The sequence below is a fragment of the Passer domesticus genome, chromosome 1 (assembly GCF_036417665.1).
Source record: "Passer domesticus isolate bPasDom1 chromosome 1, bPasDom1.hap1, whole genome shotgun sequence".
NCBI classification, from domain to species: domain Eukaryota; kingdom Metazoa; phylum Chordata; class Aves; order Passeriformes; family Passeridae; genus Passer; species Passer domesticus.
In genome coordinates this window covers 70,433,505-70,447,873 of record NC_087474.1, presented here as the reverse complement: position 1 = coordinate 70,447,873, position 14,369 = coordinate 70,433,505, and the positions used below count along the sequence as shown (strand labels likewise).

At 38.2% G+C, this 14,369-nt stretch overlaps 1 protein-coding gene across 5 annotated transcripts in view; it reads left to right on the top strand.

Annotated features, from left to right (window-relative positions):
• The window catches only part of E2F3 (E2F transcription factor 3), a 42,028-nt gene extending 28,021 nt beyond the window's left edge, over positions 1–14,007 (top strand). For 4 of the 5 annotated variants that reach the window (XM_064422874.1, XM_064422896.1, XM_064422905.1 and 1 more), the window contains exons 2-7: positions 2,533–2,644; positions 5,050–5,269; positions 5,842–6,002; positions 8,430–8,542; positions 10,850–10,988; positions 11,701–14,007. In XM_064422874.1, the coding sequence (XP_064278944.1) occupies positions 2,533–2,644; positions 5,050–5,269; positions 5,842–6,002; positions 8,430–8,542; positions 10,850–10,988; positions 11,701–11,966 (1,011 nt within the window). In that variant the 3' untranslated portion in view covers positions 11,967–14,007. The remainder of the gene's footprint in view (positions 1–2,532; positions 2,645–5,049; positions 5,270–5,841; positions 6,003–8,429; positions 8,543–10,849; positions 10,989–11,700) is intronic. The other variant, XM_064422881.1, reaches the window with a different exon arrangement.
• The last annotated feature ends 362 nt before the right edge of the window (positions 14,008–14,369 follow it).

The window sequence follows — 14,369 nt, the reverse complement described above, 5'->3', positions numbered from 1 at the left end:
TATTGGAAGGCACTATGAATAATTTTGGAGATGGGAGAGAAACTGTGAGTCACCAAGGATCTCTAGTGCAAACAAAACAGCACTAGGAAATCTTCAGTTTGTAATTCATGAAAGAAGAAATTGAGAGAATACAGCACTTCGGTCCTGCATCTTATCAGTTATGAAGTTTGTAAAACAGGAAGGGGAAGCGAGGACTTGCTGAGTGACGTATAACATCTGGCCTGAAATTAAACATTCCTCAGGGTTTCCTAAAATTGCCTGTCAGTAATCAGGATCTTTTAAACTCCACTAAAATAATTTGCTCTGTATATCTCTCAGGTTTTCTGTATGCTTTGTACCCTAAAAACCAGCTATCTTGTAGAGCTCTCTCTGTCATGTGGTATTTTTTTTCACCAGCCCTACAATGTCTGTAGGTGCACTGTGCTGGTGGGCCTGACAAGAGTGTGGTGTTTGTGCCAGCACCAGCACATGCAGGCAGGCTTTTGCTGCTCTGTGCAACCAAAGGATGTTGTCTGCATTCTCTCAGATTATTTGAAGTTCACGGGAAAAATTTATATAAGTCTTTAACCACAAAAGCAGAGGCAAAATACTGTTGTTTGTGTCTTGCAGACAAGTTGAGACAAAAAGTTTTGATGTATAATCCAAACCTAAGTTTCTCTTCTGATGGAGAGAGCTGCAAATCTCTGGATTTTACGTCTTAAGCATTGCCCCTCCTTCTCACACCTGGTTTTGAGATTCTCTTTAATCTTTAATTGTATCCCTTTGGCCTAGTCTTCCCACGCCCTGAATTGTTCCCTTTTCACCCCTCCTTCCTTTGCTCTTACAGTTCTCAGGGTGGAAAAACACTTACATTAAAAAGTGTGAAATGTATTTCTCTCTGTGGAATAGCTGTAATCTTAATTTAATCCAATTACGTTGGCTAAACATATTAGCTGGATGCTTTTGTTAACACTTGACCTTTTAGAAATCTGTGTCCTTGGATTACAGAGCTGAACAGAGCAGAGGTGTTCCATGCTATTGGAAGCTGCCACCAGTGCTCTGCTGGGAGTGTGGTGCCTGTGTTGGTTAGAAGGATGCTGTTCAGTTTTGCCCCGTTGCCAGTGAATTTTATTCCCCTCCACACAAAATGTGGAGAAGAGTGGCTTGAGTGCTCTGCACGTGCTGTTACACCATGGCCTTGTATGAGTTTCATGTGCTTTAACTTGCCTTTTAATAAGTCTGAGGTTTGCAAGCAGAGTCCAACAGAAATGTTAGGTAGCTATCCATAAATAAATGCATATAAATGACTTTATTTAGAGCCTTCTGTTGGTCACAGATGCAAAGTAAAGTGCATAAGACAAATCCACAATACAGAAATACCTGTCTGCAACTCCATAGCAGAACATACTGTTTTGCTGTTGGTTCACTGAGGAGCAAGACATTATCCAGCCCTGTGGGGTGAATCTTAAAAAACAAGCAAATCATGTACTTTGAATTACTCTGTCTAACTGAATAAACAACATTCTTCAGAAACAGTTATTTGTCTAAACTTGATTAGACATAAAACTTCTTTTTCCTGTGTCTTCCAGGTAATGTGCTTTCTATTGTTAGGATAACAAGTATCCCCAGATTTAATTTCAGTAACCTGAGTGTCAGGGAAGGGTATAGAATTGTTTCCAAAGATAGTATATTGTATTTCTGTCTAGGAGCAGAATTCATATTGGTGGTGGTTTTCATTGCACCTTGTCTCTGTGTTGCAAAGTTTAATGGTTTCATTCACTATTTTCATTATTCAAGATGTGTTTCCTTTGAGCTGAATGCAACATTTAGCTGATTTTCAGGCACCATCTAATACTGCTTTTGCTCCACCCTACTTTAATTTAGGCAGCACATGTGCTAGTTAATGTGAAATAAGTGTAGTGGTTGTGCTTTCAATGAGGACAAGTTTTTGAGAGGCAGAGAAGGTGTGTCCAATGCTGCTTTTGGTGTCGTGTCATGTATTTCACTGATGGGAAGTTCATAGTAGTGGAAATTATTGGTCTCCTCAAAGCCATCCTCTCAGATAGTGAAGGGAAAAATATAACTTGCCCTTGCACTACTTTTGCAGAAACTTAAATGGATATAAGGAGTTTTTGAAAGGAAATGCAGCTTTGTGGATTCATACATGTGGGTGCTTGAGAGGCTTTGTTTTTCTTAAATGAAATGTTCTCAACTCAAGTGAAGGCTGAAATCTTTTATACCTATTCAAGAAAGTCCAGACTAGACTGAAATACACCATGAAATGGTCACTCAGCTTTACAAATCTAAAAAAAATTGCTGAATTTTCAAATAAAAACCTCATCAACCTAGCTTTTGATTGATATGTTTAAGTCTGCCTTAAGATTCCAGTAAATATTTGGATCCCATTGTGATGCATATGGGCTACGAACCTGTACTGATACCTTGGTGTGAAAAGTTCACCACTCTCTGCCTTTCCTGTAGCCCCAATACTGTGTTTGATAAAGTGAAATATACTTCTTAACAATCCATTAATCTTAATTTTTTTTTTAATAGGCAAAACGAAGGCTGGAGCTAGGAGAAAGTGGCCACCAGTATCTTGCAGAAGGACTAAAGACACCAAAGGGGAAAGGAAGAGCTGCAACAAGAAGTCCAGATAGTCCAAAAAGTAAGGGAACTGGTAACATGCTGTCATCAGTCTGCCTTACCTAGCTTAGAGTGTGTTTAGTGCTGTCCTCACCTAGATGTGTGTGCAACAAACTCAACCAAACCTGGACAGTGGACAGGAGGTTTGCAGCATGCAGGGGTGCTGCAGAGCTGCTAAGAGGCTGCCAGGTGTGTCCCTCTGCCTGCTGGGCAGCCTGCATTCTCGCTGCCCAGGGCCTCCCCTTCCTTCAGCCAAGGACATGATGCTGGGATGCTTGGAGAGGTGGATGCTAAGGAGTGGAGGTGGTGTGATGGGATGGATTGCACAGTTATTAGGCAAGGCTCATCAGGCCAGCCTCCTCCTTGGCTGCTGGAGCTGGCTGCCAGGGCTTCTTTCCCTGGGCAGGAATTTGCAAATAATGCTAGCTGTGCCTCAGCAGTGCTGCACGAGAAATGCTCTTGGTGGCATCCAAGCTGCCTTCTGTCCCTGCAGTGGGACTCTGGATACTCCCACTGCCTAGTTGCTCTAAGTACTAATTTTTGCACATCTGCATTGCCTTGGGCAGTGAGCTTCTTGCAACAGAAGCTGGGGGCTGTAGCCCTGGTGTCCTGTTTGGGGGGTTTCAGCAGTAGATTTAGGCTGGCAGATAGGGCCAGATGGGGCAAGCAGAGGACTGGGGCAGCAGTGGAAGTGATGTCAGAGCAAGAGATGCCAAGGGGTCCTTCCTCACCACTCTGCTGTTTTCTGTTGAGGCAGATAGGGAAAGTGAAATTAGTTGAAGGTACAAACTTAAAGCATAGGAGTTAAACAACCACAGTTGATTTAATTAAACTAAATTTCATTAAGCTGTATGAAGCCTATGTTAAACTGAGCTGGATTCTTGTAGAAATTCAGTACTGTTTGGTGCACAGGATGGTGCTGCAGCATTGATAAACCTGTACAAAGAATTTGGTATGGGATGAAGAGCACAAGCCATTTTAGGTGGGACTCCAGTCACTTCTTGCCATTATCACTCTGATCCTCTTACCCTTTTCTAAGCCCCAAACAAAACCCAGACAAACCAACCACCCTTGCTCTAAATCCACAAGGTCACGTAAGTGATGAGCATGAGATTTAGATGAGAGGTTGGGAAGAAATTCTTTCCTCAGAGGGTGGTGAGGCACTGGAACAGGTTGCCCAGAGAAGCTGTGGATGCCTCATGCCTGGAAGTGTTTCAAGGCCATGTTGGATGGGGCTCTGAGCAATCTGGTCTAGTGGGAGGTGTCCCTATTCATGGCAGGGAGGGTGGAACTAGATGATCTCTAAGTTGCACTTCCAACCCAAGCCTTTCTATGAATATTCTTCCATTTCCTAGAGCAGACAAGCCCTGAGTCTACCCAAAGGAGTACAGCTAGCTGGTTCTTTTTGCAAAGATGCAACATCCTGGTTTTCATTGGAAAGCCATTGTATTCTTCAAAATATTTCAGGGTAATCTAGAGGTTCACTCTTCGGTGGGATTTTCAGTGTTGACTGACTTCTGCAGTTTAATGCAGGGCATGACCCCTGAAAACATGAAAAAGACCACCAAAGAAGCCCAAGTTCCACCCTGCATAATACTGGAAGCAAATGAAGGGTTTGAGATGTACCAGCCCAGCAGACTTGTAATAATGGCTGGCTCATTCCCCTTGACAGAAAGGCCTCAAACATTTAGAATTAGGAATCATTCTGATCCAAGTATTTAAACTGTTAAAAGCCCATCTGTGAAGTATATAGATGCTGCATTTGTGCATGGAAACCATGAATTGGTCCAAGCCATTTGCTGACTTCTAATTTAGAAGATGTGGATACTCTTTCCCAGTTTGAGCATTGCTTGGTTATGAAGCAATGATGATTATAAATTTTATTTTATATCAATCTCCTCTAATTCACTTGAGTTGTCTCAAGCTGTGAGTCTGACACTGATGGAATCTATCATTGTGTTCACCCACTGAAGTACACCTAAGTCCTACTTAATTGCATATGAAACACTTATCTCACATAAGGGGAAAATCAAACCCTGATGAAAGCTGGCTATCAGACTGATGAAGGAGAGTCACAGGGGATTTTTTGGGTTTGCTGCCAGGATAAATAGATACTAAAAATACTATTATGAATTCACATAGTAAAAGCCTAAGCAGAATATTTCCATATGTATCTATCAGACTAGTGGAAATATTTGCATTTTAAAAAACGTATATATTTGCTCATGTACCTGTGACTTTTGGAAAAGTACATCTTGAAATACAAATATGTAGTGGTAGGTTGTGTCTTAATGTGAGTTATGAGAGATTTCTTCAGTAAAAATGAAAGAAGTAACTGTAATACATATAATTTCATTTTTGGTTGCTGCTTTCGGAACCAAAATGAGAAAAAAACGATTTAACTTTCTTTTTCCTTTTCCTTCCAAGCTCCAAAATCTCCTTCAGAAAAGACTCGGTATGATACATCCCTTGGCCTTCTTACAAAGAAGTTCATTCAGTTGCTGAGCCAATCTCCTGATGGGGTCCTAGATTTGAACAGAGCAGCAGAGGTCCTCAAGGTGCAAAAAAGGAGGATTTACGATATCACCAATGTACTGGAAGGCATCCATCTCATTAAGAAAAAATCCAAAAACAACATTCAGTGGATGTAAGTATTCATTATCCTTTTCCATCCCTGCTGGCTGATTTCACTATCACAGGGCCGCAGTGTTTTTCTTCTCCCACCTTTCATTCTAGCACTTTGCTCCAAGCAATCATCCAAAATGCCTTCCAACAGGATAAAGTCCTATTTTTCTGTTAAGAAAAGGCATGCTTTTATATAAAGCTTTTATAAATACTTTTATAAAAAGCATTTGTCAGGGAAATTAGAAGCCAGCATTTTGTTTGAAAGCTGGATTAATTAATTTACTGCATGTGAAGTAAGTTTTAGGTATGTGTCTCTGCCTACTGCCTTCGTTGGATTTTTTAAAGCTGTAGTTAGAAACAAGATTTTGGAAATAGTTAGAAATATTCAACTCTTACATCTTGGTGGCAGTTCCAAAATGTGTTGTTGTGATAAAAAGATGCTTTTTCTCCAAAGTGTAGTTTACATTGACTTGCTAGGGATGAGTTTAGGGAGAAAGGACAAAGAACATGATCTGCAGTGTGAAATCCTGTCTCTCCCCTTTACCATGGTGTAGGGTCAGATTTTCCAGAAGTCTTCCCTCTCTGTGTCTGCAGGGGCTGCAGTCTGTCCGAGGACGGTGGGATGCTGGCGCAGCGCCAGGGCCTGGCGAAGGAGGTGACTGAACTGACTCAGGAAGAGAAGAAACTGGATGAGCTAATCCAAAGCTGCACCCTGGACCTCAAGCTGCTAACGGAGGACTCAGAGAATCAGAGATATCCTTTTTCCCAAAACCTCAAAGGTGCTCAGGCTCTTTGCTGTGCCCTGTAATACTAGGAGACTTCCTCTGTGTGATGCCATTGAAAGAAAGCATTGGAAGCTTCTAGAAGTTGAAAAGGTTTTCATGTAGTTTGATATAAAAGCTGCTTAAGCAGCTTGAACCTGTAATGCTTCTGGAATGTGAACAGGAAAACCAGAAAAGGTGATACATGAAGGAGACTGTTAACATTTGTGTTCACATACAGTAGAACTAAGAACCTTTACTGATTAATGAGTGATGATATCCAATAGCCCTGTGTCTTTTTCAAGCCTAGAGCAAACCACAGTTTTATGTGTTTAGAAATTATAAAGGCATGAAGAGAAAGTTTGATAAGGTAACAGACTTGTTTAGTCATTACTTTTTTTAATTTTTTTCACTTTAAATATAAATTACAGGCACAGAGAGGAAAATAAAGTTGGGATTTGGTTTAGTATGAAACTTGCAACAAAGTTTCAGATTCATCTGGTTAGAGAATCTATAATAAAATATAGATAAAACTTGTATGAGCTCTCAGAATACCTTAGGCTGAATTATTTAATGTAATAGCAATAATAAATTGCATAAGGTTCATATGACTTATTTTGGCTGTTAATGCACTTCATAATTAACCAGTAGTCATTTTCCTTGGATTTCCCACCTACTAGCAACACAAGAAAGCATTTTATCAAATGGTGATATGAAAATTTATTACTATATATAAGTAGTGTTCAAATAGCATCTAATAAAGTGGAATTATTCTTGTTCTGAAGGACAGGAACTCTGGGAGTACCAGTAAAAAGTACTTTAACTATGTGAACATTGACTTTTGACTGGATTTCATAGACATTTTGGTGTAACCAAAGATCACCAAGTGGAATGGGGAGTAGGATGAGCACTGCCTTTAGCTAAGAGCATAATCCATGAAGAGACATAAGCAAGACAAAACTGAACAAGACGGTTCTGAGATTTTGCAGCACTGAATCCTGTGGGGATGAACTCTGCCTTTGCAAACCTTACTTAACAAGTGGTAAAAGCCTTGATAAAAGCCATTTTCATGAAAGATGATGACCTGTCACTTTGCCTCTTGACTTGTTTGATCCAAGATAGATGCAGTATGTATTGGAGCTTGGTCAGTCTGTCTTGCTGTTCTGCTCAGTAACAGCACACACTCGCACCACCCAAAAGTATATATAATAAGTCAGGCTTTTTATTCCTCTGGCATAAACGTTATGGCAGGTAACAGATGACAAAACTAAAGAGCTGGAGCTGTATGCATGTGATCATGGCCATTTCACAGTTCTTTTCACAGCCAGAAGCACTTTAACATCTCAGTTGCATGGATCAGTACATGAGGCTTCCCCATGAAGTAAACCCCAAAACACTGTCATTTTGACAAATGAATGTTGAACAGCAAAATATTCATATTTATTCTGTGCTTCTGCAGAAATTGACATTCTGCACTCTAGAGGTTTAAAGTAGCTGCTTAAACAGTCTTCAAAATAATTTTATATAATACAAAATAATATATAAATATATGAATGTTGCATGAATGTTTATATATATATATATATATATTTATATAGGTTCTATGTATTATCTATTTATGTTTGCAAAGTCCCTCAAATTTAAACTGAAATTAGGATTTTTGTCGGCCTGGAGAAGAGAAGAATCCACGGAGTCCCTATACCACGTTTCACTACTTAAAGGGGGCCTGTGGGAGAGCTGGAGATGGAGTTTTTAATAAGGACATGTTGTGAAATGGCTTTAAACTGAAAGAAGATGGGTTTAGATGAATTATTAGACAGAAATTCTTTGCTGTGAGGCTGGTAGGACTTTGGCACAGGTTGCCCAGAGTAGCTGTGGGTGCCCCATCCCTGGAATTGCTCCAGGCCAGGTTGGATGGGGCTCTGAGCAAACTGGTCTAGTGAAAGGTGTCTCTGCCCTTGGCAGAGGGGTTGGAACTAAATGATCTTTTAAGCCCAAGCCATTCTATGATTCAATGATTCTGTGTATGCACTTCTATAGCATGCATCTATAAATTCCTCTACACTTTTTCAGTGACGTTCAACTCTCTGCATTTTGATAGCAAGTGCATAAAAATTTTTGTTTCATGGGGTCTGTGAATAATTTCAGATTGTTGAATCTTAGCTTCTGTAGCTTCCCCCATATAGAGGAGGAGAGAAACACTCAGCAGAGAATCCCTTTTGTTCACTGAGTAGTGGCCCCAGCTGTTACATCAAAGGGAAGTTCTCATAGGGCCTCGTGGCAATCACAGTGTAGAGAACAGAAAACCTTGGGCTAAGAGCTATATTGAAAATGGAAAAAATAATTCAAAGACTTCTGCCTTTTCTAATAGTCTGAATGTATTGTAACCTGGGTTGGAAAATTCCTTAACGCTGATTACATTAGCTTATGTGACATATCAAGATATTCGAAAAATTAGTGGCCTTAAAGACCAAACTGTTATAGTTGTGAAAGCTCCTCCAGAAACAAGACTTGAAGTGCCTGACCCAGTGGAGGTAAGGACAATCTGGCAATTCCTGCCAGGTTATATATAATTTTTCTACAGATGCAGCATCTCCTGAGTCTTACTGTGATATGTGCCCAGGTACCCAGTCCTATATTCTTACACATATTAGGGATGTTTCTGTAGAAAAGTAATGGGAAACTTTAAAAATCAATTCACACAGGACAATCACTATTTATTCCTTTTCACTCACTTTCAGATTTCTTCAGAGTAATCCACACTATTTACAGATATTTTCTTTTGCTATGCTTTATGTAAAGAGAAACTCTTTCTTGACAATTGAAGTTTCCTTGGTTTGTAACAATGTAAAGGCTTTCACAAGAAATTCAGCTTTCTTATTTTAATTAAAAATTAATGGATAACTCAATGCCTTAAGCACCTTGACAATGCATATAACTGATATCCTCACTTATTGAAACATGTTTTCATGTAGGAATTTCTTTTCTGAAGTATCACAGGTATTATAGAAATTTGTGTTTTACTCCTAGAACACATTCTTGCCCTTCCTTCTTTCATCATCATCATCATCTTTGCTTCATTGGCACTTACTTTAATTCTCACTTGGGAAAACAGACCCAAGTATGTTGGGCAGATGGGAATAATTGGCAGGAATGGCTTGGTTAGAGATTTTAAAAATGTATCTAATTTCTTCACTCAAGGTGCAACTAGAGATGGGGCTAACCCCACAAACGCTACTAATGTTTTGTTCATAGCTGTGTGTTGATCTTTCATCCCTACACCAAGCCAAGTGAGCTCAGCCATACCTGCTGCCCTGTGGGCAGGATCAGACTCTGGATTCCCTGTCACTTTTTTTTCCTAAGGTTATTCTGCACTTGCTTTGACCCATTTTGGTTTCCATCCTTCTTTTTTTCTTTACTTTGCCTTTGTCCTTACTTTCCCCTTTGAACCTTGTTGCAGGTTCTGGCAAGAAGAATAAATCATTTTGCTACAATGATAAAAGGGTATCTTTTATCAGTATTCATAAATATATACTGTTATTGTTGTTTACTTTCCTGTTTCTTTCCCCTGGGCATTATGCTTTGATTTTTAATTCAGTGAAATCAGGCAGGCAGAGAGAGATGCACACAATCATTAAAATTAGAGCTTAGATCTCCCTTATCCTCCATACCCACCTTGTCTAATTTTCAGCTTCAGGCAGTAAGGTCCTATTTCTTTCTGTCATATGCTATTACATTTCAGTGTTCTTTTTTTGCATACCCTGGTCACTCAATAGTACCTTCCTTCTTCAACCTCTGCTCTTTACATCTCCTTTTTTTTCAGTTATCTGTAGCATTGCCCTAAGTACTCTTAACTGTTTTCTCTTCCCTGGCAAGCCCCCATTCAGTTGTTCTCTGTATTTGCAAATGCTGTCTGTTATGTTACATAACTGTCAGAACCCAAATAATAAGAGGAACATTTTGTCAGAGGGCACAAAAGGAAATGTTTTAAACAAGTCTGCAAAGAGGTACCTAGTGCCTATATTCATGCTTTTTACAAAACTATTGATGCAATACAGCAGCAGCAGGTTTATTTATAACCAGAGTAATTTATGATTTTCAATTATAACACAAAAAGCAGCTTTGCAGGTTATCTGTGTCTGGGTCATTTTGGTTTATTGCATCAGTGTGTGAAAGTTAAGAAAAATGTAACTTTTTGCAACAAATTAGTAGTTCCTATTCAGAACCACCATCAAAATCACTGCCTTGAGGGGGAAGAAGGACTTACATAAGTAATTTGGGTGAAGAAAATTGCATCTGGTTTGGAGGTTTTTTCTTACTTGGAAATGTTGCCTGATAAATAGGTGAACTTACATGTAGATATCTGAGTTCAGTTGAGTAGGTGCTGAAAGCTCTTGAGAAAGTGGGAAAGATGTTTTGGCATCTTTTTAAAGCAGAAACATTTATACAAATACATCCAATATTATTGTTATGAATAATAATAAAACCTGTGACCTGCATGCCACAGTTCCATTCCATTAGAATGCTCCAGGCTATTGTGGTTATAAGAGTTTGGAGTTTAATCCTTTATGCCTCCCTTCTTATGATATGACATGCAAAAATAGTGGGATTTTGAAATTTGTGCACTACAGTGGAAAAAGTTTTTATGTTCTAGTCTGCAAGATACATCAGCCAAACCTTTCACATCTTAAAAAAAAAAAAAAAGCTTGGTGTTCTTTTCAGGTTCTTTGGATTAGTAAAACTGTAGTCAAACACTCACAACCCAGTAAGGATTTACTCAGTATCATCAATATTCTGTTGTGTTCATTGCTGTAACACCATTCTGATGTTTGTTTTGTTAGCAGAGTGCATTGATACATTTATCTAGTACTCAAGGACCCATTGAAGTTTATCTGTGCCCAGAAGAAAATGATGCCCTCAGTCCAATGAAAACCTATAGTCAGGACCACAATGGAAATATTTCCAAAACCATTTCCAAAGGTAAAATTATTTCTTTGCAATACTAATGGCCTTTCTTCAAGCTCACATTAAAGATTTCAGTCTGAACTCTGGATTTCCAGCTCTTTAGCTTTATTTTTCTAAGAAGTGAAAAGCTAAGGTATCAATTTTTCACCATGTATTTCTGGTTTGTATAGTCAGAAATAAGTTTTCATTTCCATCATTTGTTTAAAGTGAGTTTCCTATTTGCATATCATATATAACCAAAGTGTACATGATAGTGAAGAGAGAGACATTTTGTTCCTTTTAAGTTTTCCAATAAGACAGTAGCAGTAAAGATCCATCTCAACACAAGAGGCAGAAACCTCTGTGTATGGGTATATGTGAAGCTACATTGCTTTACTGATGATGTCTGGTACCTAGAAAGTTCTCAGTTTTGACTATGAACTCCACCGGAAAATGGGCATCTCACTATGTGTGATTTATTTTCCGCTGTAGATGTTTAAATCTTGTAAGATAATTTTTTACTAGAAAAGTCAGAGATGATAGCAGCATGATCATTTTTGAGAAGCCCTTTGTAACACATCAAAAACAAGCTAGAAATTTCATGGAGGCCATTTTTTAAATAGTTGAAATGATGCTTTATGAAAGGCCCTTTATGCAGTGGCTACTTTGTTTGATCTGTGTCTGATACTTCTATTAAAGTATGAGATTAAATGTGAAAAAAATTTTTTTTTCCTCCCTCCTGTCACAGAAGTGGCTTCTGCTAACTCAGGACAAGGTGACTGCTCAGTAAATATGGCAACAATCTCTCCACTGGCTTCTCCAGCCAACCTTTTACAGCAGACCGAGGACCAAATTCCCTCAAACTTTGAAGGACCATTTGTGAATTTGCTGCCTCCTCTGCTTCAGGAAGATTATTTGCTGAGCCTTGGGGATGAAGAAGGCATCAGCGACCTCTTTGATGCTTATGATTTAGAGAAACTTCCTTCACTGATGGATGAATTTATATACAGCTGATTGTCCTAAGTGCTGTCTGTATCTAAACTAGGTTTTTTAATGGAATCAAAAAACCTGCCATCATTCAGAGTTATCCTCTACTTACCATAAAATAGCATTGTTAAATAAACTAGGCTCCTGAACAGTGCTGATATTTTAATTGAATACACCCTATAGCACCGTAAGAAACAACGGAAGGCTTTTCCAGCAGAGCCTTCTCCTTGACCCCGAGCTCCAGTGCCTTGCGAGTCAGCAGGTGCAAGCAGGTGACCGTAGATGTTTTGTCTTCACACTCCCCCAGTCTCTGCTTACCGTGACAAGTGGGCTTACGGAGAAGGGCTTCATGGACTGGTTTAGTCCTAAATAACAATTTTGTAATAGTATTTCAGGTCGTGCCTTCTGCAGAGAATGCATGTCTTTTGAGTGTCACAACATGGATTGTACATGCAGTGAACGTAAATATGAAGTAATGCAAAAGAGTGGAATGGGATTCTTGAGCTACTTGTGGGAATGTTTAAATTGCTGTCATAATGCTCATTTTGAGCTATGTATATGTCTCATTATGAGGTCAAATACTTATGTCCTTAAAAGCTTCTAATGAAAAGAAAATACACTGTAAATGTAGTGTATATTGCAGATATTGAAAAGTATAAAGTTCTGCCACTTCTCGTAGTAATTGCAGATTTTTGAAAATGCTTGTGTGTGCGTGTGTGTGTGTGAAAGTAGTTTTTGTTGGTTGTTTTTTTTAAACTAGAACGAAGATGCACAGTTCAATTTTACTGCCCCCAGTGTGCATTAGAACTGGTACAAGAATTTTTGTGGTACTAAGTGGGGCTTCATGTTAAGTGCCTACTAGAGATGCACTGTGGGTTTTTCCCTCTATGGAAAACACTTATGCCAAGCTTTGTTTGTTCAATATATCATATTTATCTCAGTGGGTTAGCTTCCTCTGCTTACAGCTTTTTATAATTCTCTTCGCCAGCAAAATGGAACTAATTTTTTTCCAAAGTACATAACTGTAAGTACCACATCAACTGAATTGCATTTATTTTTTGAAGATCTTTGCTAGTATAGTATAGTACCAATATTTATTTTTTGAACGTCAGAAGAATTCTAAGAAGTCTTAAATAATTTTTTTTTTCTTGAGTGTAAAATATTTTGCCATGTTCTGGGCTAAATTAATGTAATGTTGATTAGATGATGCCCATATAATCTTTTTGTTTGCATTACTGTTGTGCTTATCTGACATACTCAGAAAATTAGTACTATTTGTACTGTAGTAGAATATTATGTATGCAGGTTTTCTGGTACCATTGAGTTGCTGCTATGAAAGCTCACACACGAAAAGGCAAGAAGTCACAGTACTAATAAGGAAACTGTATGACTGTGTGGGTTTTGGAATATAACAAATGTATAAAAGGCAACACATAAAGAACTGTTAAACAGTGTTAAGTGTGTGTTTATATGTACAAATGTTTGCATAGATCATTCAGCAGTTGTATTTAATTTGATATATGTTCTCAACTCACACTTTAGTTATCTAGCAGTTTTGTACAATAGAATTAATTTGTAAACACTGCCAGAATATTTTCTAGCTGGTTTGTAATTTTTTAAGAGTTTTTTTACATGTGGATCTGTAAATAAAATTGTAGTATTTAAAGTTTTCATCTTGTGGAAGAGGAAAGTAAAAGTTGTGTGAGCATGAAGATTTGCGAGACAAAGGGGCACTTTTGCGAGGGAAGAGAAAATGAAGACTAATGCAGACCATCTTTTTTTTGTACAAATTAAACACTTGTCCCAGTGTGTGTGGGCAAAATACTAATCTAATTTAGCTTTGCATTGTATGCTAGTTTAAAAAAAAAAAACAAAACAAACCTCTGTAAAATACTGTAAAAAAAGAAAAAAAAAACAACAAAAAAAGCTTTTATGGTGAGTTTTGTAAATAGATTTACTAAAGGGTGACATGTTCTCTAGCTGTGATCTTACCACTTCAAATGGATGTAATTTGAAGAAATTTTGTATGGTAATGAATCAATAAAAATTAAATTTTTTGAAGACTTTAGATTTGTAAACAGCTATTTAAATTTTTCTTACTCTTGGTGCCTGTCATACTGTTTCTTGAAACCTGTTACTGTTTTCATTATTAGTGCAAACACCCATCTGATAGTTTCAATCCCATTTTTTTTATGATGCTAACAAGTTCAGTGGGGTTTTTAAACCAGATTGAAACAAGAATAAAAGACATATGTTAAGAGACACAGCAGGTGATCCAGAGGTTGGGATTATACAAATTTATTTTTATTTATTCCCTCTCCTTTCATATGAATTAGGATCAGACTTCTTGCAAACACCATAGAAATGGTGTTACTGTAGGATTCAGTTGCTGAGGATCTGCTTAACCTGTGTACTGATATTTCTTCAGAA